This window comes from Equus przewalskii, chromosome 29, assembly GCF_037783145.1.
Source record: "Equus przewalskii isolate Varuska chromosome 29, EquPr2, whole genome shotgun sequence".
Classification (NCBI taxonomy): Eukaryota; Metazoa; Chordata; class Mammalia; order Perissodactyla; family Equidae; genus Equus; species Equus przewalskii.
Window position 1 is genome coordinate 25,891,825 of NC_091859.1, and position 25,743 is coordinate 25,917,567.

Here is a 25,743-nt window from a genome sequence, read left to right on the forward strand (position 1 = left end):
GATATATTGGTCCTTCAAAGCTAACATTACCATCGTGGTTTTGATGTTTTTTTTAAATTATATCTAGGTTTTCTGTTGTTTTAAAATGGTAACGGGTTTTCAGTATTTGAAACGCCCTCCCTTTTTAAGTTAATGTAGAATTGTTTCTCTGCTGGAGTATTCATTAGAAACCTATGGCCTCTGCCTTCATTTAATTATTAAAGAGAATGGACTTTGCAAACTTCTAAAGTAAACTGATAGATTTGCTTGTTTATGAGCCTTTGCATATTTTGTTCAGTTAAAACTTTGAATTACGTGACATTACGTAGTGCAGATTTTTTTTAGTTTAAGCGATAAAAATAATTAACTTAAAAGAACAGGCTGTTTTTGTTTGTTTTTAAGAGTCAAGAAAATCTTGCAAGGGTTTTTAAAGATTCTCTTTGGCAGTAGACCTAGCAGTATGTAATTGTGATTTCTATAATGTGCAAGGTTGGTAAACCTAAGCAAAAAAATGATTGTCTGGGGCTGGCCTGGTGGCATAGTGGATAAGTTCATACTCTCTGCTTCGGTGGGCCAGGGTTTGCAGGTTTGGATCCTGGGCATGGACCTATACACCACTCATCAAGCCATGGTGTGGAGGCATCCCGCATACAAAATAGAGGAAGATTGGCAGAGGTGTTAGCTCAGGGACAATCTTCCTCAAGCAAGAAGAGGAAGATTGGCAATGGCTGTTAGCTCGGGGCCAATCTTCCTCACCAAAAAAAACATTCTATGTGAAACTCTAAATTGTTACAGGACTTAGTTGTTGAAAGCTTATTTTTTCTGTTACTTTCAGGAACAACAACAAAAAGTGACATATTAGAATCTTCCAGGAACTTTTAAAAAATATTTTATATATACTATTGTATTTCTAAGTTGTGCAGAATGAGAAACCACACTAAATACACTCGTTAAATTTTATCACAGGCTGTGTGGTAATGAAAAGATGATGAGAGATTAGGCACCAGAAAGACCAGGGTTTGAAAGACCTACCACTTCCTAGCTATGTGACATCAACTTCTCTGAGTCTCAATTTTCTCTGGGCAAAATGGGGCTATTTATTCCTCCACTGTAGGGCTATTGTGGGAGTTAAATTGAAATAGTGTACATAAAGTCTTTACCCTTAAAAATGTTATTTCTGCAAAATAATAAATTACTAATTGCTAGATTATAGCATTGGAGTTGACTATAACCCAGCTACACATCAGATGTTACAAAAGAAATAGAATAGTAGCCATGAGCCTAAAGCTGGAGAGAAATAAGAGTGAGCACTGCTAAATAACTGAGTTAAACTTTTTATACATGCACACATACTTAAAAGCCACCTTTGTCCTTTGTCACTGATGTTTTTCTACAAAAGTTTAACTTCTTAGAGGAATACTCTTAACTTGTATATCTTCCTTACATATCAGTTTTTTTCCTCTTCTAGGATCAGCAAGTTTATGAAAGACAAAGAACAAAGTTCTCTACTCATTACACTTCTCCTTCCTTTCCTGCACCGTGGCAATATTGCTCAGGTATAAATTCAAAGGACATTTACTTTGTCTTTGAAGTGGCACTTTATTAGTAGGTTTATTTGTGAACAATAATTTTCTTGGTTAGATTCTGTGAGGTATTTGTCCCAAAGTATTTGAGTAAAGATTTTATGTAGAAATATAAAACTGAAAATGAAGGAGACGAATTGGGACAGAAATAGGGATGGGGGCAGGCAAGAAGGGGGAGACGTCATCATCTACCAAAACAGTAAAAATCTATCCTCTAACAATAAAAATAGTAGCCCCTTTGTTTTTGTTTGTTTGGCTTCTAATCCATTTCAGGATTTTTTTTTCCTGATTGACTTTAATCAATAACAAATCTGGAACCCAAGAAGTGCATTGTATAATCTTAAATATGGATCATAGTGGCAAAACTGAATGAAAAGTCAGACTATTTAAATATTCAGACACAGCTAAGAGCTTCTGATAGGATTTCCAAACCATAGTTCAGTCTTGATTAAAAGTGTCTTCCCATGGCTCACACTTATTGATAAGACCTTAGGAGGTGTACTGAACATCTCTTACCACATTGTCATTCAGTTTAGAAGACCACAGATCTGCAGACAACCAGAAGTGTGTATTTTTCTTCAGCAAGCTCATTTTTCTTGGCTGTTTTTTGACTAGAAAATAGAAAAAATTATGTTTCAAAGCTATGCGTATTTTCTATTAGAATTAAAAGAAGAAACTGTTAATGGACGTTATTGTGGGTTTTATGTTAAGTTAAAATGCTAAGAACTTTTAAAAGACTATGGAAATAACTTTTCCAATCACTACTTCTTGATCATAACTATTTGTCTAATGTACTGTAATATATTAAAGCCAAGTTGATCAGTTTTATAAACTACTGAAATGTGATTTCTCTTAATTTTTCTTAAGGATACAGAGGTTGATATTCTGGTGACAGTACAAAACCTGTTAAAACACTGTCTAGAGCCTACAAACTTCCTCAGACCTCTAGCAAAACTCTTCTCTGTTGTTAAGAACAAGTTGTCAAGACAATTGCTTTGTACAGTGTTCCAGGTCTGTAATGCTCATTTTTACCCCAAATCACCCCTTTTGTAAAAAGACAACTATGACATGTAAAGCATATTAGCAGCTTTCTTGGTGTCAGTGTGGTGTTTCTATATAAATTTGATTACGGGCAGGGAGTTGAAGGGAGGAGGGCAGGAAAGTTAAGGCTTTATTCACTAATAATATACTGTTTTCATTCCTTTTAGACTCTTTCCGATTTTGAGAGTGGACTAAAGTATATTACTGATGTTGTCAAGGTAAGAAGGAAAATCTTATTTCTCTTTTGCTTCAAAAATATTATCGTTTTTGTTTATTTAAGATTTGCATACCCTCATTTACGTGGTTTCATTGGCGTTTCTTGTAGCTTAACGCCTTTGATCAAAGACATCTTGATGATATCAACTTTGACGTTCGCTTCTCGACGTTCCAGACCATCACCTCTTACATTAAAGAGATGCAAACCGTGGATGTTAACTACCTAATTCCAGTTATGCATAATTGTTTCTATAATCTGGAGGTAGGTTTTTATAAGCAAAAATTTAGGAATTTTGTTGTTGTTGTTTTGATAATACAGCTCTATGACCTGATTTCTTAATTTGTGTTTTGAGGAGAACAAGGGTTTTTAGTATAAAATTTCTTTTAGTTGCACAGTATTTTGTTTGGCAAAGACCATATTTTATTCTCATGATTTGAAAGACAAATATCTTGAATAAAATAATATATGTGGAAGTACTCTGAACAGTCAAAAAGCTGTGTATTAGAAAGGGAAATCCATAGAGATAGAACGTAAATTAGTGGTTACCAAGGGCTACGGAGGGAGGGACAAATGAGGAGTGACTTCTCATTGGCATAGGCTTTCTTTTGGGGGTGATGAAAATCTTCTGAATTTAGCATGATGATCGCACACCCTTATGAATATACCAAAACCATTGAATTGTACACTTTCAAAGGGTGAATTTTATGGTACGTCAATTATATCTCAGTTTTTCAGTTATGTAACTATATTATTTGACAGTTTGCTCTCTTTTATTGATAGAGTGGAAATAAAAGGGGTTTGGACTGTATTAAGTAATATGTTACTGAACTGAATTAAAACCCAAAAATGGGGAAAATGAAACCCTTGATTAACAGTTAACCGTGTAGTGGCATTAATAATCTCTGTGGCATTTTATGGTTAGTCATCTGACAGTAAGGATTATGTAACATATGGAAAAGTAATCTCCCTGTTGGGGGCTCTTTCTTCATATACCACGTCATATTGTAACGCAGGGAACTGAGTCTCTGCCTGGTTGGCTGAGTTGGGAATACTTTCTCTACACCCAATACCTACATTCCTCAAACCAGGAGCTATAGTGCAAGTGACCAGAATTATACCAGCCAACTCTGTCATTTTCAGTGATCACCTGGTATTGAATACTGAAAACTGGCTTTGGGGAACCTTTTATTCTCTTTGCTTTGAGAAGCAAAACTAATGAAAAGTCTATTTCACAGTATTTACTGAAGTTGAGTGGCTCTTCTCAATAAGCGTGATTTTTCCAAGTCATTTGCTACGTTCCTCACAAGCCTACATTTGCTTCTTCCTTAGGAAGTTCTCGTGGGACATTTCTTAGAGGTTTTTAGACAGAGCGGTGGTACATTTTGTAAACTCTTTCATCGGGAAATAATATTCCATATTATAGTTATTACACAGAATAATTTGGGTTTTTTCCCTGTTTGCAGTTAGGAGACATGTCTTTGAGTGATAACGCCAGCATGTGCTTGATGAGTATCATCAAAAAGCTGGCTGCCTTGAACGTCACAGAGAAAGACTACAGAGAAGTCATTCATCGTTCACTCCTGGAGAAACTGAGGAAAGGATTGAAGAGCCAGACAGAGGTATGGGGATTTGCAGTTGTAACTTTTTCTTTTAAGTACTGCTATCTGCGGTTTTGGGTTTTGTTTTTGTTTTTCCTTAACATCTGCTTCTGTTGTGTAGAAAAACAGTAAGGTTTAGTACATTTAATTAAAATGCTCGATTGTGTAAATATTCACCAAACTTTTAACAGGCAAGTCAGAGTGGAAAGAAGAGCAGTCACTTCTGATTTTATTTAACTTATTTGTTTTTACAGTGGGAATGTTCTGCTTTGCTTTTTTTTTTGTCTGAGGAAGATTCTCCCTGAGCTGGTGTCTGTTGCCAATCTTCCTCTTTTCGCTTGAGAAGGATTCGCCTGAGCTAACATCTGTGCCAGTCTTTCTCTATTTTGTATGTAGGTCACTGCCATAGTATGGCTGCTGCCAAGTGGTATGGGTCTGCACCTGTGAAGTGAACCCAGGCCACAAAAGCAGAGCGTACCTAACTTAACCATCAGGCCAAGGCTGTCCCCAGGGGAATGTTTTGCTTTTAAACAAATTTCAGTGTCTTTTTTTGTGTTTCTTCATATTACCTAGGAAGCACATTCTTTTTAAAATAAAAACAAAATTTTTTTCTCAACTTGGTGTTTGCAGAGTATTCAACAGGATTATACCACACTGCTTTCCTGTTTAATTCAGACCTTTCCAGATCAACCAGAATTTAAAGACTTGGTACAGCTTACTGATTGCCACGATCCAGAAATGGACTTCTTTGAGAATATGAAGCACATTCAGGTAGAAGACAATTCTGCTATTTTTTTCTTACCTATAAACAAACATTTCAAACAGTTCTGTCTTATTTAAAAAGATATATTTTAATTTTCCAAGAAGTTTTGAGTTTCTCATTTCTTGATCTTCGTGATCTAGGAGCCGAATTTGCATAAGAGATGATCATTTCCTGGAGTCTGATTTCCTTTGTGGTATCCCAAAGCGCAATAATACTGTCACTTTTCTCTGCCATTTGCTAGGAAGTTTAAATGCTTTCGGATCTATTGTTAAACAAATGCTATGGATTATGTCTCCGGAAGCAAATCAAGGCACAGGTGTTTGCTCATGTAACACATGGACTGTATTTCACTCCTTTAATCTTTTCATAGAAAAGGAACGTGATACTAAAGTGGAGCTAGTTGTAGGAGAGATTCTTCTGTAACTAATTCATATTTTATATAACTCATAGATCCACAGGAGAGCAAGAGCCTTGAAGAAACTGGCAAAACAACTAATGGAAGGCAAAATCATGCTATCTTCTAAATCTCTTCAGAACTACATCATGCCTTATGCCATGACTCCAATTTTTGATGAGAAAATGCTCAAGGTAGGGCATTAGATCTAAAAACCCGTAAACCTCTACCCATACCATGACACACTTTTGCAAAATGCAGCTGGGGTTGATAGCATCCATGTTGATGATGTCACCATAATTAGAGGCTTAGAAAACTTCTAAAGCCCTTAGAATTGTGCCTGTCACATAGTAAATGCTTTATAAATGGTGGCTGTTATTCATATTTTCACTATTATTAGTTCACAAAGGCCAACCACAAATATTTTTGCCTTTTAGAAATGATCACATTACCAAGATGGCATACTTTTATTTTTGTATCATAGGACTTAATTCTGGTAAACTCTGCTAATCAGCAGAGTCATCATTTTCCCAAATGGCTCATAAGAAATGAAATACATAGCTGCCTTTTCTTTAGCACCATACCAGTTACAGGCACTATTCTAAGTACTTTGAGTAATCTTACTTCATCCTCACCACAGCTCAACCCTGTGGGACAGGGACTGTTATCACTATTTTACAGGAGAATAAACTGAGAATAAGTGAGGTTATGTAACGTTCTCAAAAACACGCAGTCTGAACTGGTATTTGAACTTGGGGCTGTCTTCACCATTATGCTATACAGTGCCTAGAACAGTGCCTGGCACATGGTAAGGACTTGGTAAATATTTACTGATTAAATAGACTAATGAAAGATGGTACCCAGAAATTCAAGTCTAATTGAGGTAATGTCAAGATTTGTGAGTTGAATTTATACTGTGTTGATTATATGGTCTTGTGCAAGGATAGGTTTCCTCTGTTGTTTCAGGATATTCAAAAAATTTTAAATAATTACCTAAATAAGTAAAAGAATACTCCCTGAATTCCAGTTTAAAGAGCCTGTAAGCACTACCAACTCAGAATTTAATGGCAGTAAAATGGGGAAGAGGTATGGGTGGAAAAAATAAATTATACTTAACTTTGGTTGGTGTTTGTATGGTATATCTTTTGATAGTCTTTTATTTTTTTAACATATTTGTGACTTTAAATTGGTTTTTTTGTGGGTAGCATATAGCTGGGTCTTGCTTTTTTATCCAGTCTGACAGTCTTTGCCTTTTCATTGGTTTTAGACCATTACATTCAATATTATTATTAATATAGTTGAGTCTAAAGCAGTCTTGTTATTTATTTTCTATTTGTCTCATTTTTTTCTCTTTCTTCTATTGGATTAATTGGATATTTTTTAATGATTTTATTTTATGTCTGTTGGCTTGTTAGTTATCATTGTGCTATTCTTTTCCAAAGGTTTTGCCTCTGCATTAGTTTTAAACCACACAATACATTGTTGTTATTTTTGCTCTAAACTATCAATTGTCTTTTAAAGAGATCTTTAAAAATAAGGGAAAGATCTTTTATATTTGCTTACATATTATAATTTCCAGGGCTCTTCATTCTTTGTGTAGATCCAGATATTCATCCTATGTCATTTTCCTCCTGACAGGAAGACTTCCTTTAAATTTTTTATAGTGCAGGTCTACTGGTGATGAATTCTTTCAGCTTCTGTTTGTCTTTTCTCATCTTTGTTTTTGAAAGATACTGTCTTTGAGTATAGAATTCTAGTTTAACAGGCTTTTTTCTTTTAGTACTTTAAAATATTGCTCTACTGTCTTTTGGCTTATATAATTTCCAATAAGAAATCATTATCATTCTTATTTACATTTGTTCCTCTGAGTGTAATATGTCTTTCTTTGTTTTTCTGCCTACCTTAAAAATTTTACAGATGGAAAGAAAACCATTTCCTTTTATATCACTGGTTTTAAGCCATTTGATTATGAAGTGCCTTAATGTAGTTTCCTTCATGTTTCTTGTGCGTGGAGTTCATTCTGGTTCTTGGATCTGTAGATTGGTAATGTTCGTCAAATGTGGAGACTTTTGGCCATTATTTCTTCAAAGATATTTTTGGGTCCCCTTCTTGCCTTTGGAGACTCAAGTGTATATTAGGCCTCTCAAAGTTGTCCCATAACTCACTGAAGCCCTTTTTCTTTTCTTTTTTTTTTTTTTACGAGTTATTTTTTTCTGAGTTTCATTTTGTTTTATTTTTCTGTTATGTCTTCAAGTTCACTTAATCTTTTCTTCTGCAATTTCTGATCTGCTGTTAATCTCATCAAGTGTATGTTCCCTCTCAGCATTGTCTTTTCTATCTCTGGAAGTTCAGTTTGGGCCTTTTTTGTGTCTTACATGTCTCCTTAACATGCACATTCTTTCCTCTCCCTTCTTGATCATATAGAATATAGTTATATCAATTGTCTCGGTGTCTTTGTCTACTAAATCTATCGTCCATGTCATTTCTGATCTGTTTCTGCTGGTTGATTTTTCTTCTCCTTAGAGATATTTTTCTGCTTCTTTGTATGCCTGGTAATTATTTACTAGATGCCAGACATTGTGATTTTTTACCTTGTTGGGTGCTAAATATATTTGTATTTAAGTATTCCTGAGAATTGTTCTGGAGTGCGGTTAGTTTACTTGTGAGTAGTCTGGTCCTTTTGAGGCTTGCTTTTAAGCTTTGTTAGGCAGGAACAGCCTTTAGTCTAGAGCTAATTTGGCCCTACAACTGAGCCTCTATCTTTCTGAGTACCTGAACACCGAATGCCTCATGTGATATGAGGTTTTTCACTCTGGCTGATAGGAACATGAACTCTTCTTATCCCTGTGTCATCTTTGATGATTATTTCACCTGTTGCTTTTTGGTGGTTCTTTTCCCATCTTTTTCTTACTCACGTATACTGATCAGGACACAGCTGAAGACTCAAGGGGTTCTTTCTCAGGCAGCTTTCCTCTCTGAGGTGCTCTCTTTTCTCTGGTACTCTGCCCTGTGGACTCTCTCCACCATAGCTACAGCTCTGCCTCCTTAACTCAGGGACACCACAGGGCCCTTTTTGGGATTCCCCTCCTGTGCGATGACCTGACATTTCTCTCCACATAGTGAACTGGGGTAGTTATAAGGCACATGTCATTTGTTTCCTCTCTCGCGGAGCACTGTCCTGTACTATTTGATGTCCAAAATCAAAAACTGTTGTTTCATATATTTTTGTCTATGTTTCTAGTTTAAGGTTAGAGGGTAAATCCAATCCCTCCCAATTCTCCATCATGGTCTGAAAGAGAAGTCTCCATGACAGTGTACTCTGAATGCTGAGCAGTGCAATCTGTAGCTAACTTTGGTGTTTATCGGCTTTTACACATTGAATTTATTTCATTCACAGTCTATAGGTTTGAACCCCTCAGGGATGTTTGAGTAGAAAACAGTCCAAAATGTGTTAATATCCTTTAATTAAAGGAAGATGTCTTTCCTTTAATTGCCAACAAGTTTGCCTAGAGCCAGGGGAAAAAATAGTTTGGGCCTTCTTTCCTTTCAATAATTGCTGATCATCTACTATCCAAGTTTTTCAATGTACTGAGTTAGCTCTGTATTTTATTAGCAAATATTTGTTTTATATTAATGCTCTTGATTTGTTTTACAGCATGAAAATATAACTGTTGCTGCCACAGAGGTTATTGGAGCTATTTGTAAACATCTCTCTTGGTCAGCATATATATATTACTTGAAACATTTCATTCATGTCTTACAGACAGGACAGATCAGTCAAAAGCTAGGTGTCAGGTATGGTCAAGCTTCTTATTTTTTGTTTTTTTTAAATGTAAATTTTGGATTATTTCCTGAAATAGTCTTTCTGTAATCTCAATTTACTTTTACCTTGTGTTAATGAGATTATGCTAATATTTGTTAAAGTCAAAAATACTTAAAACTGGTAAAAATAATTTTAATGTTTATAAGTCTTTAAATTTGCTCTCCTATTTTAATAGTCAAATGATATTATTAATCAAATGAACATTTCTGTGTACTTTTTTTTTAATAGTTTGCTCGTCATAGTGTTAGAAGCATTCCACTTTGACCACAAAACTCTTGAAGAACAAATGAGAAAAATTCAGAATGAAGAAAGTAAGTTTTTAAAACTTTCTTAAACTAAATTTCCATCTCATTCTTGGATAATTTATAGTCATGAATTAAAGAAGGAAAAATTCAACTTATTCCCTCTTTCTGCTCTTAGAGTAGTGACCAATGGATGAGTCAAGAGACAGTTAAAATGGGGGCCGGCCAGGTGGCGCAGCGGTTAAGTTCGCACGTTCCACTTCTCGGCGGCCCGGGGTTCGCTGGTTCGGATCCCGGGTGCGGACATGGCACTGCTTGGCAGCCATGCTGTGGTAGGCATCCCACGTATAAACTAGAGGAAGATGGGCACGGATGTTAGCTCAGAGCCAGGCTTCCTCAGCAAAAAGAGGAGGGCTGGCAGTAGTTAGCTGAGGGCTAATCTTCCTCCAAAAAAAAAGAGGCAGTTAAAATGAATGGTTTCAGTGTTCCTATAGAAACTTATTTAGCAATAGAAAAGACCAGTCTAAATTGTATAGATGAAAATTATTCACATAGAAATCCAATTTTATCACCTTCATGTGTGGAAAGAGCATTACGTAAGGAAAGTATGAGAAATGAATTACAAATTAGAGCAACAATTAATGAAATTTAAAGTATACACAATAGAAAGAATCATCAAAGCTAAAAGTAGATATTTGAAATTATTAGAACTTGGCAAACCTCTGACAAGATTCATCAATGAAAACAGAAGGCATAATAAACAAAATTACAAATATTGAAAGGTCACAATTAAGTGAAAAAGATAAAATAATATGACCTTTGGGGGGCTGGCCCCGTGGCCGAGTGGTTAAGTTCGCGCTCTCCGCTGCAGGCAGCCCAGTGTTTCGTTGGTTCGAATCCTGGGCGTGGACATGGCACTGCTCATCAAACCACGCTGAGGCAGCGTCCCACATGCCACAACTAGAAGAACCCACAATGAAGAATATACAACTATGTACCGGGGGGCTTTGGGGAGAAAAAGGAAAAAAATAAAAAAAAAAAAAATCTTTAAAAAAAAAATAATATGACCTTTGTACTTGTAAATTTGAATACTGGGGTGAAATGTACAAATTCTTGGAAAAATAAAATACCAAAACTGATTTTCAAAGAAATAGAAAATCTAAATGGATCTCTAATCATTAAAGAAAATGAAGTTTAAAATTTTCCCCTGATGACAATGCCAGGCGCAGACTGTTTTATAGGCAAGTTCTATAAACATTCAAGGAATGGATAATTTCAACCTTATACCAGCTATGTCAGATGATAGAAAAAGAGGAAGCCCCCAGTAACTCATGAAGTTGGTATAAATGGTTAATGGAATTTAACATATTAGCATATGAAAAACATGCAAATAGACACACGGTAAACAGTTGATTAAATTCAATATCCATTCATGATAAAAACAATTATAAAACAAGGAATAGAGAGAAATTTCTTTAACCTGTTAAAAGATATGAACATGATGTAGTCTATACAGAAGTCAAAATATAATGATGTACATCTGAAATTTATATGTTATAAACCAGTGTTACCTCATTAAAAAAAAAAGAAAAGAAAAACCTAAAACAACATCATACTCAAATGGTAAAGAATTAAAAGCCTTTGCTTTAAAACCAGAATAAGTCTACTACTACTTATATTAAACATCGAACTAGAGGTTCTGGCCAGCACAGAAAAATAAGGAAAAGAGTGAACACTTAAATGGGTCAAAGTATTTATCCTGATTGTTTTGACTAAAGACATTGAAATATTCTGGCCCTCAGTTTGCACTATTCCAATGTTCCTTCCTACTTGAAATTTTCTAATTCTTCAATTTATGGTAAAATCACTCTCCAGCCACACTTAATGAATAGAAAAGACTGGTTAGAATTTGTAGGAACCATTTGTATTTTAAACAATTAATGTACTAAAGCCCCTTAACAGTTTATCTTCAGTCAGTTGAATCTACATTTTGCAATTTTACATAAACAGAAACATTAAAAAATTAAAATGCCTAATTTGCTTAACTGTCTCTTTTCTTCTTAGATATGAATGGAGTTTGAAACATTTATTGATCGCCTACTGTGAGCTGGCCTTTTGTAGACAGTATCTCATTTGTCCTCTTTTTTTTTTTTTTTTAAATGACCTTATGTGCTTTCTTTTTTTTTTTTTTTTTAAAGATTTTATTTTTTCCTTTTTCTCCCCAAATCCCCCCGGTACATAGTTGTGTATTCTTCGTTGTGGGTTCTTCTAGTTGTGGCATGTGGGACGCTGCCTCAGCGTGGTCTGATGAGCAGTGTCATGTCCGCGCCCAGGATTCGAACCAACGAAACACTGGGCCGCCTGCAGCGGAGCGCACGGACTTAACCACTCGGCCACGGGGCCAGCCCCTCATTTGTCCTCTTAAGAACCTTACTTATTAGTTACTCCATATTTTTGTGAGAAATTGAGATTCAGAGATGTGAATAAAGTAACTTTCCCAAAGCTACACAGCCCATAAACGAAATAAACCCTAATAGCTACCATTTTTTGAAAGTCAACGAAGTGTCAAACAGATATTTTACGTGCATTATAGACTGTCTCATTTAATCCTCACAATAGCCTTGCAAAGTAGGTGCCTTCTCCATTTTGCTGGTGAAGAAGCCAAAGCCCACTAGGCTTAAGTTACTTGACTGTGGTCACATGGCTTGTTAGCAGAGCTGAGTCTGGACTTGCCTAATACTGTACTGCCTGATTTTCTTTAATAAGCTGAATTCTATAATAATGGACATTTCTGCATGAGAACTGTTGACTGCCATTATGGTTTTCATGCTCACGAATATAGGTTTTTGCTTTTGGAAACCTCTAACCACAGTACTTTGGAAGCTTTCTTTTTGATTAAGACCCTCCTGCCTCCCAATGTTCCCAAAGTACCCTGTCCTTGCTATTCTGCACTCTTAAAATTGCCAGTTTACCTATCTCTATCCCTCATTAGACTCTAAATCGTGAGAAAGCAAAAGATCATTACCCTTTCTTTACTGCTGTTTCTTTAGCACTTATCTTGCCTGCCCATAGTTGGTGATTAGATATTTTTTTATTGGATGTTGGAAGAAAAGAGTACTTAACACAACTGTGTTGTTTGCTTATTTGATTTAAGGTGACTTTTGTTGTTTGCTAAACACAGACACAATAGAAGTGATTGAGTTGCCAGAGCAGGAAGCCATGGAAGTAGAGCATGTGGATGAGGAAGAGAAGGAAAATAGATGTAAGAGTTTGTCAGACAACGATGAAGAACTGGGAAACCCTGATCCAGCGGATTGTGAAGGGACATCAGTTAAGGAAGCCGAGTGTATCGCGAAGTCCATCTCCTTCCTTCCTCGGAATAAGGAAGAATTGGAGAAAACAATTAAAAATATCCAAGGCACCATAACTGGGGACATCCTACCCAGGCTACATAAATGCCTGGCATCTACGGTAATCATTGTATCTGGGGCCCAGCAGGACTTTGTGAATGCGTGTGTTTGTGGGGCCAGGTCAGACTGAGGCTCCTAACTGTTATCAGTTAACTTCAGCTTCTGGGTTTCCTTTTATCTCAGCATTTCACAGTTCACCTCCCTTCTCTTATCTTGTCTTCAAGTTCTCTCCTGCTACAGCTTGGGCAGTAATGTTCCTTCTTCATTGTGATTTTGATATGGTAGATATAGTATACTTTTCTATCTCCAAAGTAGACGTTAAGATGACTCTCATTTCCCAAAAAAGGTTATTAAAAAATAGAGTATGTTTCCCTTTTCTACTTCTTGGCTACTTCTCTACTAGTCAAAAATACATCTTTCCCTTTGTTAATAGGGGTAACGTTTAGGAGTTCATTCTCAGGAAGCCAGAGCCTTCCCTAATATTTAGTATAAAACGTAAGTCAGCAAATTGGGGCCCATGGGCTAAATTTAGCCTGCAGCCTATTTTTGTAAATAAAGTTTTATTGGAGCAGTTACGCTGATTCATTCACATTATCAAATTGTGCTTTTACATTATAACAGCAAAGTTGAGGAGCTTCAACAGAGGCCATGGAGCCAAAAATACTTACTTACTATCTGGCCCTTTACAGAAAAAGTTTGCCAAGCCCTGATGTAAATATTGACTTGGTCATTTTGTATATTTGTAAATAAACCTTTTTGAGGCACTGTATTTCTTATGTACCAACAAGTCACTCAAACACTTGGAAGTCCCTGTTGACACAAATTTTATGTGATTTTTGTATATCTCAAGCAGTCATAACCCACATCAGTGAAAACCTGGCTTTATTTTTTCTCTGGTTGCTCCTTTGAGAACATTCTTATTCATGTTATTTTTATAATTTTAGAGGGTTATTCTCAAATTGCATAATTTAGTTTGTTTTTGAAGACTAAACTTAGAAATGGACATAAGATATGTTAAAATAGTTTATCTTTCAAATGTAAGGTTGCAGTGTTGGTAGGTCCCTGATCCATTTATTTTTGTTTTAGTACAACCTAAATTTTTCTTACAGACTAAGAGGGAAGAAGAGCACAAGCTCATAAAATCCAAAGTTGTGAATGATGAGGAAGTGGTTCGAGTTCCTTTAGCTTTCGCGATGGTTAAACTAATGCAGTCCCTTCCACAAGAAGTTCTGGAAGCTAATCTGCCAAGGTATGTTGTGTGACAAATTAGAAAGTTCAGTGAATCTCAAATTGGTTCTTTCTTCCTGACTTTTGAATCTCTTGTCAGAAAGAGTAGAAGTACTGTCAAAATTTGCTGTGGTTCAGAATCACAATGACATTCTTTACAGAAATAAAACAAAGAATCCTAAAATTCGTATGGGGCAACAAAAGACCCTGAATTGCTAAAATAATCCTGAGAAAAAATAACACAGCTGGAAGCATCACAATCCCTGACTTCAAAACATACTACAAAGCTACAGTAATCAAAACAGCATGGTACTGGTACAAAAACAGGTGCACAGATCAACGGAACAGAATTGAAAGCCCAGAAATAAAACCACACATCTTTCGACAGCTAATCCTCGACAAAGGAGCTGAGGGCCTACAATGGAGAAAAGAAAGTCTCTTCAACAAATGGTGCTTGGAAAACTGGACAGCCACATGTAAAAGAATGAAAATTGACCATTCTTTTTCACCATTCACAAAAATAAACTCAAAATGGATCAAAGACTTAAGGATTAGACCTGAAACCATAAAGCTTCTAGAAGAAAATATAGGCAATACACTCTTTGATATCAGTATTAAAAGGATCTTTTCAGACACCATGTCTTCTCAGACAAGGGAAACAGTAGAAAGAATCAACAAATAGTACGTCATCAGCCTAAAGAGCTTCTTCAAGGCAAGGGAAAACAGGATTGAAACAAAAAAACAACCCACTAATTGGGAAAAAATACCTAAAAGTTATTTATCCGACAAAGGGTTAATCTCCATAATATGTAAAGAACTCACACAACTCAACAACAAAAAATCAAACAACCCAATCAAAAAATGGGCAGGGGACATGAATAGCCATTTCTTCAAAGATGATGAACAGATGGCCAATAGACACATGAAAAGATGCTCATCATCACTAATCATCAGGGAAATGCAAATCAAAACTACATTAAGATATCACCTTACACCTGTTAGAATGGCAAAAATAACCAAAACAAAAAGTGGCAAATGTTGGAGAGGTTGTGGAGAAAAAGGAACCCTTGTACACTGTTGGTGGGAATACAAACTGGTGCAGCCACTATGGAAAACAGTATGGAGATTTCTCAAAAAATTAAAAATAGAAATACCATATGACCCAGCCATCCCACTGCTGGGTATCTATCCAAAGAACTTGAAATCAGCAATTCCAAAAGTCCCATGCACCCCTGTGTTCATTGCAGCATTATTTACAATAGCTAAGACATGGAAGCAACCTAAGTGCCCATCAACCGATGATTGGATAAAGAAGATATGGTATATATATATATAGTGTGTGTATACACACACACACACACACACACACAATGGAATACTACTCAGCCATAAAAAAGGATAAAATAGTCCCATTCACAACAACATGGATGGACCTTGAGGGTATTATGTTAAGTGAAATAAGCCAGCTAGAGAAAGACAAACTCTGTATGACTCCACTTATAGGTGGAAGTTAAACATGTAGACAAAGAGAACTGATTGGTGGTTACCAGGGGAAAGGGGGGGTGGGGGAGTTGGGCACAAAGGGTAAAGTGGTGCACCTACAACATGACTGACAATAATGTACAACTGAAATTTCACAAAGTTGTAAACTATCATAATCTTAATAAAAAGTAAAAAAAAAAATTTGCTGTGGTTTAGAATCCTAATTGGGAAATTTGGGTTACAAGCAATTAAGAGACAAAAGAATGTTTATATTTTTCTTTGCTTCGGTTTATTTGGTTAGTCATTTTTCAATTTCTCATTTTCTAGTATTTTGCTGAAAGTATGTGCCCTCCTCAAGAACAGAGCACAGGAAGTCAGAGACATTGCACGTAGCACTCTTGCAAAAATAATAGAAGATTTGGGTGTGCACTACTTACAATATATTTTAAAAGAATTACAGACTACTCTTGTCCGTGGATATCAGGTAAATTGCATCTTTTGCTTTATATTCAGGTTGGGTTGGAATTCAAATATTTGTAATTTGAATAATTCATGGTATGTTGGGTCTGTCTTCAGTAATGTTGATCCGCTGAGATAGCAAGCAAGAATATTCAAAAGTTTCTAATCAGTATTTTAAAAATCTGTTTTTCAGAAAGCCCCTATATTTGATTTTTTTTTTTTAAAGATCCTTACAGGCCTGGGTTGCATAACCTGTCTTTTTCTCTCAGATCACTTGATAGCAAGTTTTGTATCCTCTGAATTCTTAATAAAATTCTTGTTGAATGTATATCGAATGTATTGCCACAAATGTGAACAATAAAGAATATAGACATATGTTTAAAAGTTGGAACATATGACATAAGTCATAAAAATAGTAAGATCACCAGATGGAATACAAGGCTCTTGAGTTGCACAGCTGTGTAACTCCTCGCTCCTCCCAGTGTGGGGCCTGGAGAAGGGGCATCCGCAGCACCCAGGAGCTTATTAGAGATGCGGAATTTAGGACCCTCCACCTGACCTACAGAACCTGCATTTTAATAAGATCCCTGGTGATCTGAAGTTTGAGAAACAGTTTGTCCTTTTCAAGTCCCCAGCCTAGGCTCCTGGAAGTTAGCTTTACCTTCTGTGTCCTAATTTTTCCCTATTCTGTAGGCTGTAAGTCTGACACACTAAAAATACCAGTATTTATTTTGACTCCCTCCCTGTGTGTAGTTTTCAGTAGTTGCTCTAGGGATTCCTGTGTACATACTTGCTTCTAATAATCTGCTGAGAACAATATTTTACCACCTCAAGTGGAACATAGATACCTTATAGTCACGTTGGTCCCTTTGCTTTTCTCCTTTTTTTTATAGTTCTTTGTGTATTCCATCTCCGTATGTTGAAGACTTCATCAGGCAGTGTTAAGAGTTTTTGCTTTTAATCATCAGAAGTATTTTGAAGAATTCAAGAGCAGAAGAGTAGTCTATTATTTTGCCCGGATATTTATCATTTCTTCTGTCCTTCCTTCATTTCTGAATTTCTACGTTTCTGTCTGGTATCATTTCCGTTTGGTCTAAAGAACTTCCTTGAGTAATCTTGTGGAGCAAGTGTTAGACTTTTTCATTTTTGTCCCACCAGTCCCTGAGGCTCTGTCTGTTCATATTTTTTTCAATCTTCTTCCTCTCCGTTGTTTAGATTGAATAATATCTGTTGATCTATCTTCAAGCTCACCTACTTCTTCCTCTTTCATCTCGATCCTGCTATTGGGCCCATCCACTGAGTTTCTTATTTCAGTTATTGGGCTTTTCAGTTCAAAATTTCCAGTTAGTTCTTCTTTGCGTCTTCTGTTTCTTCGTTAACACTTTATTTTTCCGTTTGTTTCAGTCCTCCAGTTAGATAGCTGGTGCTTTATTTCTCCCACTTTCCCATGCACTTCCTGCAACTGTGCCCACGTCAGAGGCCAAGAGGTGGCAAGACAGAGAAGGAGAAGAGCAACTAGGGTTGGCCACCCTCTCAGAGCTGCAGTTCCACTGAAGGAGAGGAAGGTTCCCCTCCCACGGAGTTGTGGCTCCTGCAGTCCCCATTTCTAGGCCACTGCCACCACCACCACCACAGGGTCGTTGGAGGGATGGGGTGTGGGAGAATGGAAAAAAGAAAGAGGAAAAAAAACAAGGAATTTCCTCCCTCTCTTGGAGCATTATGAGTTCCCTCTTCTACTCTTCAAGCCCGGGGCTTCGCCAGAGCTCTGTGCATCCTGACACCCACTCGCGTGTTCACTGGGGGATGCCAAACAGAAAATAGTGCTGACCTCACTAGAAGTTTGGTGGTATGTGCATTCTGGTATCCTTCCCCAAAAGCTGCTCCAGGCATCCTGTCCAGTTTTATAGCTGCATTCCGTGGGAGAGAAGGATAGAGTGTGCTTTATCCACCTTACCTGGAAGCAGAACCCTTGCTGGTGTCCATTTGTATTCTGTTCTTTCAACCAGCATTTATCTCGTGACCACTTTGTATGAGGTGCTGTGTTGGGCACTGAGCATACCAGGATGGATACAATACCGCTCTGTCTTTGAGGATTTATTCACATTTTAATGGAGCACTTGAGGTATTAAAATAAGTAGCCCTTTTTTCTCTAATCAGCTGTTCTTTAAGTCTGTCCCATTATTTATTAAAATAGGGATAAGGGAACAACTGGTTTGGGTTTTAGTTTTAATTATGTAAATACAGCCAAAATTGTACTCTTCAACTGTCATTCTTCATCCCCCAAAAGAATTTCTTTCAATTAGATAAAGCCCTCAGCAAACATTTTAAATATGTAAAAGCAGATCCTCTCCAGAGTACTGAAAGCTCACAGGCGGACATGGCTGACACTCTGCCTTCAAAATCAGTCTATGCAGTGACAGCCAAAGCTGTTTCCTTAGCCTCTCATCATCATTTGGTGTTTGCCTTGATAATTTGGCAGCACTGGAACCAGTATATAGAATGCACAAAGCTTCAGAGGCTGCGTAGCATAGTGACACAGAGCTGGGGCTCTGGCACCAGCCCGTCTGGTTTCCAATCTTGCCTCCACCACATCTTACCCATGTAGCCTTGAGCAAGTTACTTGACCTCTCTGTGCCTCAGCTTCCTCATCTGAAAAACACTGATAATGTAGTACCTACACCATAGAGTAGGTGAGGATTAAATGATTCAATACATGTGAGGTGTTAACATAGGACCCAGCCCATGTTAAGTTCTTAGGAGTGGTAGGTGTCATCATTATTGAGGGCAAAAACTTATTTGTTTCCGTTGTAAACTTTGATTATATTCAGTATTGTCAAGCTCCTTAATTCACAGCTAGGTCTTTAAAGTTCAAGACTCTTGTCCTTTCTTTACAAATGACCGGCCTGGTTTAGTCACAATAATAGATCCTAATCCCGGTCGTGTGTTTCTGAGCATCTTTTGCTCTGAGTGACACTTTGGTTAGAGGATTTTGGATAGTGATATAAGTATGTGTCATTTGTCAAAGGTTCCCCCTTCAGTAATGAGAGATACACACTCTGAGTGCTCTCTTTGCAGTACTTATAAGATCTGTTTTTGTCTAGTGTGGTATTCTTAACCACTCATATTTTTATTATGCATTTCATTTTAGGTCCATGTGCTGACTTTCACTGTTTACATGTTGCTGCAAGGCCTCACCAACAAGCTAAAAGTCGGGGATTTGGACTCCTGTTTAGATATAATGATCGAGGTAAGATTTAGAGAAAAGAATTCTGATTTTTTTTAAATGGGCAAAGGACACAAAAAATCAGTTCACAAAATAAGAAATAATGATAGCTTATGAAAGTGAAAACAATGAAGCAAAGTCTCATCTCTTAGATTAGCAGAGGTTTAAAAAGCTGACTCAGTGAAGTGAGATGGGTGCTCTGCCATTGCTAGTATGTAATAAGTTGGTATACCTTTCTGGAATCAGGGGCTTTTGAAATGAGCACAACTTTCAACCACTTCCAAGGAATTAGGAATTATTTTAAAGGAATAATCAGAGATTATGTCTAGAGTTTATATAAAAGTATATAAGAGGTATATAAAAATATGTAAGAGATTTATTTAATAATGATGAAAAATTAATAGCAATCATCTGTTAAAATTGGATAATGTGATAATTTGGGTGGGTAAAATTAGGAAGAGTCTAATTTTGCCATACACCCTTTTGTTCATTCCTGAAAAATGCAGACACTAACATTGTGAATTAAATACATTAATTTTTTGTTTGCTTTTTCTCCCCAAATTCCTCCAGTACATAGTTGTGTATTTTTAGTTGTGGGTCCTTCTGGTTGTGGCATGTGGGACGCCACCTCAGCATGGCACAGTGAGCGGTGCCATGTCCACGCCCAGGATCCAAACTGGCGAAACCCCGGGCCGCCAAAGCAGAGTGCGTGAACCTAACCACTGAGCCACAGGGCCAGCCCCAAATACATTAATTTTAACAATTAAGTTGCAAATATGAGAATTTCTTAGAGAGAAACTAAGCTACTCTTTAGTAATATCAAAGAAGAAGTACCTATCTGTATATTATACAATTGTATGTGTAAATTTATACAGTATTCTTTTATTTGCCATTATTATAAAACTTTGTGTTTCTGTATTTGTTTGTTTTTTGGTAATTAGTACCTTAACTACATTGAAAGAAGTGAAATCTAATAGAAAGTCCAACCATCTAATTTCAGTCCAATCCAACTTGCTTTCCTTCATTTGGACATACCAGTGCTCTTTTCGAAGACTGCTTATAGCTTGCTGAGTGCACATAATTGCCATTTGGCCTTTTTCTTTCAAAGGTTTTTAACCATGAGTTGTTTGGTGCCATTGCCGAAGAGAAGGAAGTAAAGCCGATCCTCTCCAAAGTCACGGAGGCACGAAGAAGCAAGAGTTATGATTCTTATGAAATCCTGGGCAAGTTTGTAGGAAAAAATCAGGTTACAAAACTTATCCTTCCGTTAAAAGAGGTAAGGACTTGAATGCCATAAGCAGATCCCCAGGTTACAACATTGTAAGTTCTTGAAAAGAACCTTGCAGGGCAGACCATAACACGGCAGTCGATCGTCACAATTTCCTTTGGTGCTAAGGACGCCAGTACCATATGGCCACTAGCTGGCAGCCCTGAGTTGGGCATTCTAATCCTAGAATCAGGGTCCCTGATGTAAACCATGAGTTGTAGAAGGAAAGGCAATAAGAATTAAGTGCAGGGGAATTTAACAGCTGGGTCCAGTTACAGCTGCTAAGAACACAGCCTTTAGAGTCAGACTGCTGCACGTTCTAAGCATTGTACTAAATTCTCTCTTCTCATCTATGTACCAACAAGATGGTACTTCCATCTTAAACGGAGAAGAAAATTCAGGCTCAGAAAGGTAGAAAGGAACATGGTTTAGGGGGAAAGTCTGGATTTAGTTCCAGATCTTTCTGATCCAAGGCTCACATTTTCCACTGTTTCATTCTGCCTTCTATTGGGCAGGGACTGTAATTTACTACCTTCCAAATGTTCTCTGTGCCTGTTGCAGGGGTGAACATTCCATGAACAATATCAATTCATTTTATTACAGTTTTATGTACTAAAACTAGAGTGAAAAACACTATCTAATGACATGAAATAACTATAATCCCAAATGTTTTGGTGCTAGATTAACTCAATAATTGTTCCTAGAATGCATTTAGTCTTCTCCGAGCCTGATGGAAGAATGGTAGATATGCTCTGAGGAGAGAGAGTCAACAGAGCACATGTATTTTTCATGTATGTCAATAAGTCCCTCTAAGTTAATGAAAGTTATTAATACCATGTCCTATGGAAGGGAAGAGCTATGAAGTGCTGAAGGTTTTGCTGGACTTGATGGTCCTTGGGTTCCCATTAAGTTCCTCTGATTTGATGCAGTAACTAATACCAAACCCTGAGGCTTAATCATCACACCACTTCATTAGCATGGTTTCCTCTGAGTAGTGACACTGCATTTTGTTGATATTATGTGTGTGTGTGTGTGTGTGTATGTGTATGATTGCCTAAAAACCACCCCCTTTAATGCACTTGGAGAGTTGACATCTTCCAAGTGTCACATCCTATCTCCAGCGACGTGCCCTGAGGCCTCACCAACAAAGAGCGCATGGGGGGAGTGCAAGAGATCCAGAGGCACACACATTGCTGACAGTGGTTATCTCTGGGGTTGAGGTTATAGGTAAATTTTACTTCATATGTTATGTTTGAAATTTTATTAAGACTGTGTCTGTTTTTTAATTAGGAAAAAAAGCATATTGAAAAACAAATATATAAAAGAAAACTACGATTACAACAACTCAAAATGCAGTTCTGTGTTACCCCAGCATGCATTTGTGTTTGCCTTTAGATCTTACAAAATACCACGAGTTTAAAACTGGCCCGGAAAGTTCATGAAACCTTACGCCGAATCATAGCAGGATTAATTGTAAACCAGGAAATGACAGCAGAGTCCATTCTATTGCTCAGTTATGGTTTGGTCAGTGAGAATCTCCCCCTGTTAACAGAGAAAGAAAAGTAAGTTCGAAAAAACATTATCCTTTATGTGCTTGCTTCTAATAAGCCGTTCATTTCTCAATTACCCTTAAGTATTAATCATTTAATAATTTGCTTTAGTAAAAAAAACTTATATTTATCTGAATTATAAGAGGGTACTACTTTGTGGCATTTGGGCTGAAGTCCTTCCAAGTGATATGTCTCAACATGAGAGTGTTTTCCTAAGAGTGAGGTAGCTATGACAGCAGCCAATTATCTTGACGTTTCTCTGACACTGTTTTTGTTTTAGATATTTACTGAATCAAAGTTAGGATAGATTTTAAATATATGTCACTTGTTCTGATCAAACAGAGATTTAGACCTTAAAAGATTTTAAAATACCTTACTAGTAAACTTCCTTTAGATTTTGCTTCTGTGTTCTAAAAGAGACTCCTGGGCATTTATTTTCAGAAATCCAAGAAAGGGAGCATATCCGCTTGCTGTTCATCTTCATTTAAATGTGTGTGTGTTTGTCAAGCCTGCTTCTGTTTCTAGGGTTGTCCTAGTATCCTTGATCAACAACCTGATAATCTCTCTGTGTCTTGTGATTCAGGCAGGAACTCACCCACAACACACAGCACGTTATTTAGTGCTGGACTCCCATCCCCAGAGAGGGCCACAGTAATTTCTGGAAATGCAGCATACATTGTTCTGCCCATTTTTCATTCTGTTGTGATTGACAGGAATCCAGTAGCCCCTGCACCGGATCCCCGTCTGCCACCACAGAGCTGTCTTCTGCTGCCCCCAACTCCAGTTCGAGGCGGGCAAAAAGCTGTTGTGAGCAGGAAAACCAATATGCACATATTTATTGAGTCTGGGCTTCGGGTAAGAATTAGCCTTAAAGTGACACTTGCTGCCCACATTGAGTCTGTGTCTTTTAATCTTCAGCTGAATTTCCACTATTGCTCATTTCCACTGTAAGTGCCTTACTGTAAATAAATTGATGGATTTTTTTTTCAAAGTGCATTAGTCCAGTGACTATTCATCTCTTCTAGTACTTATTTGATGATATAACTGTCTCAGAATTCATGATTCTGACCTAATATTTATTGTGCCTTCACTGCTGCTTTGCCCTTGAGCACCTTTGAATTACTTTGGATTTTTTTTAAAGATGGTAAGCTTTTAAAAACACAAATCTGATCATTTGATTTCATTTTAAAACCCTTCATTGGCTCCCGTTTTTCCTAGGAGAGAGCCCAGTCCTTCATTGGGCTGCAAGGGCCCAGCCCCATATTGTACTGCTCCAGCACACGTTCCAGCCACACTGGCTTCATTCTTCTGTAAAGTCAGCACACTCTTCCTGCCCCAGAACCTCACCACCTACTCCTCCATCTGCTCAGATCCCTACAGGACTCTCAAAACACCCTGCATTTATAGTTAACTGTTTCCTTGAGTCTGTCTTCCTGGCCAAGATCCGTCAGGGCAGGGACCGTGTCAGTCTGGATCCCTGCTATGTCCTGCATGTTGAGCCAGTGCTTAGAATTAAGGTAGATGCTGAGTAACCATTTGGGAAATGAACTTAGCATCTCAGCCGCACAGTCAGCTCCCACCTTCTTTACTTTCTGAGACTCTCCCAGGCAGTTTCTCATTTCTTCAAAATTTTTGTCACTTCAAATAGAAGCATCTTAACATTTCATGTTTCTCCCTTAAAATCATTTCACCTTTACCTAACGTATTTGGTCTTATGAACAACTGATGTGAAATATCTTTTTAAATCTTTTAGCTTCTGCATCTAAGTCTGAAGGCTTCTAAGATCAAGTCTTCAAGTGAACATGTTCTGGAAATGTTGGATCCTTTTGTGTCTCTCCTCATAGACTGCCTGGGTTCCATGGATGTGAAGGTGAGCATCTGTTCCTTCACAAGAGGTATGTTGTGCAAAATATCTAGAACTAGGCTTGCTTCACAAAATGGTTAAGTTTTTAAAGGGATTTATGACATCATGAACCATCCCTATTCCCTGCACTAAATTGCTCCCTAATTTAATAATCCCATATGTTTGGATAGCCCTTAACGGTTTTAAAAGCCCTTGTAGGTACATTAATTATTTCTTTAGATCCTCACAGCAACTTCATGAGAGTGGGTGGTGGTGTCCTCATTGTCAGTGGTCATCATCATCACTACTGCTACTCCCTGCTCTGGATCCTCATAACAACCCATGAGGCATATATCATTAACGGTTCTGTTTCCTAGATGAGAAAGCTAGGCCTTAGGCTAAGGGACTTGCCCCAGATCACAGAGCTAGGCTATGAGCCTCAGTCCGTCTGACTCCAAAGCCTACGCCTCTCCCGCCCCCTCAGATTGCCTGTTTCACAGTGAAGGTGCTGTCAGGTCAGGTAACATCTCCTTAGTTGAACAGGTAAAAGCAGCAGAGCTGGGCTTTAACCCTGGTCTTTCTGATTCCCAAGCTCCTTCCTCTCTGCCTTCACCTAATCCACCCAGTAAGGCCATCACAGCATCCAGAGCAGAGGGGTCTGGTAGGTGGAACTGAACTAGCTGATCCAGATGACCTCTAAAGGCTGGCCTGGAGGAGGATTCAGGGATCCCTGTGTAATCACTTGGTCTCAGCACACTTTTTTCATACCTTTTGCACAGCATTTAAATATATTAAATTATAGTTCATTGTTCTCATGCTTAATTTCTGAGCCATTTATCTGCTCCTTAAATGAGGGATGGCATCCTTCTTATCTTTATATTTCTAATACTCAGTAGAATGCCTTGTATACATAATACAAGCTTAGTAAGAATGGATTAAATCGAAGTACCATTCTAGAAAATAGAAAAGTCGTGTATAAAAAAACAAATTGCTAAAATTGGCCAACCCGTCTGATCATTTACCCTTGTAGGTTGGGAATACAGTAAGTCAGCACCTTTTCTTATTTGCTTGTGATCTAGTCTTACTTGCCTTGGAGAAGCAGTAGGTTCTTCTACAACGGGGAGTGGGAAACTTCCTCATCTTCTTACACTTTGGCACAGTTCTTCCAGAGTGGGCTGGCAGAGCCTTTCATTCCTTCAACTCGATTGCTTAGAGAGTCTACACAGCCTCAGGTGCTGGGTGATTGGGTTTGGTCACTTGGTAAGTTGATTGCATTTGTTTTTGGTTTTCAGGTGATCACAAGTGCTTTACAGTGCCTGATCTGGGTCTTGAGGTTCCCTCTCCCTTCCATAGACACAAAAGCGGAACAGCTGACAAAACACCTTTTCCTTTTGCTGAAGGACTATGCAAAACTCGGGGCTGCCAGGGGCCAGAACTTTCACCTGGTAGTAAATTGTTTCAAGGTGAGGCTTTTTCACTTGCTCTTAGAAAAGGCCACGACCAGCATTAACATCAAAGTTAGTTTTGCCCCTTGTCTTTTGTGGTCTTGGTCAGAAATTTTTCCAGATTAATTTGCTGAGGTCAGAGGGCTTGGTATCCTGTGTGCAAAACTACTGATGTGACATTAAGTCTGTTATTTCAC

The 25,743-nt window shown here is 37.6% G+C and overlaps 1 protein-coding gene across 2 annotated transcripts in view; it reads left to right on the forward strand.

Moving 5' to 3' along the window:
• Positions 1-25,743, forward strand: part of UTP20 (UTP20 small subunit processome component) — a 92,868-nt gene that overhangs the window by 54,807 nt on the left and 12,318 nt on the right. The window contains exons 32-49 of one of the 2 annotated variants that reach the window (XM_008527446.2): positions 1,448-1,535; positions 2,430-2,573; positions 2,771-2,821; positions 2,929-3,081; positions 4,284-4,439; positions 5,049-5,189; positions 5,632-5,769; positions 9,231-9,370; positions 9,627-9,709; positions 12,795-13,111; positions 14,160-14,299; positions 16,087-16,243; positions 19,367-19,465; positions 20,550-20,717; positions 22,104-22,270; positions 22,972-23,113; positions 24,012-24,128; positions 25,394-25,564. In XM_008527446.2, coding sequence (XP_008525668.2) covers positions 1,448-1,535; positions 2,430-2,573; positions 2,771-2,821; positions 2,929-3,081; positions 4,284-4,439; positions 5,049-5,189; positions 5,632-5,769; positions 9,231-9,370; positions 9,627-9,709; positions 12,795-13,111; positions 14,160-14,299; positions 16,087-16,243; positions 19,367-19,465; positions 20,550-20,717; positions 22,104-22,270; positions 22,972-23,113; positions 24,012-24,128; positions 25,394-25,564 — 2,572 coding nt within the window. The remainder of the gene's footprint in view (positions 1-1,447; positions 1,536-2,429; positions 2,574-2,770; positions 2,822-2,928; positions 3,082-4,283; positions 4,440-5,048; positions 5,190-5,631; positions 5,770-9,230; positions 9,371-9,626; positions 9,710-12,794; positions 13,112-14,159; positions 14,300-16,086; positions 16,244-19,366; positions 19,466-20,549; positions 20,718-22,103; positions 22,271-22,971; positions 23,114-24,011; positions 24,129-25,393; positions 25,565-25,743) is intronic. The other variant, XM_008527447.2, reaches the window with a different exon arrangement.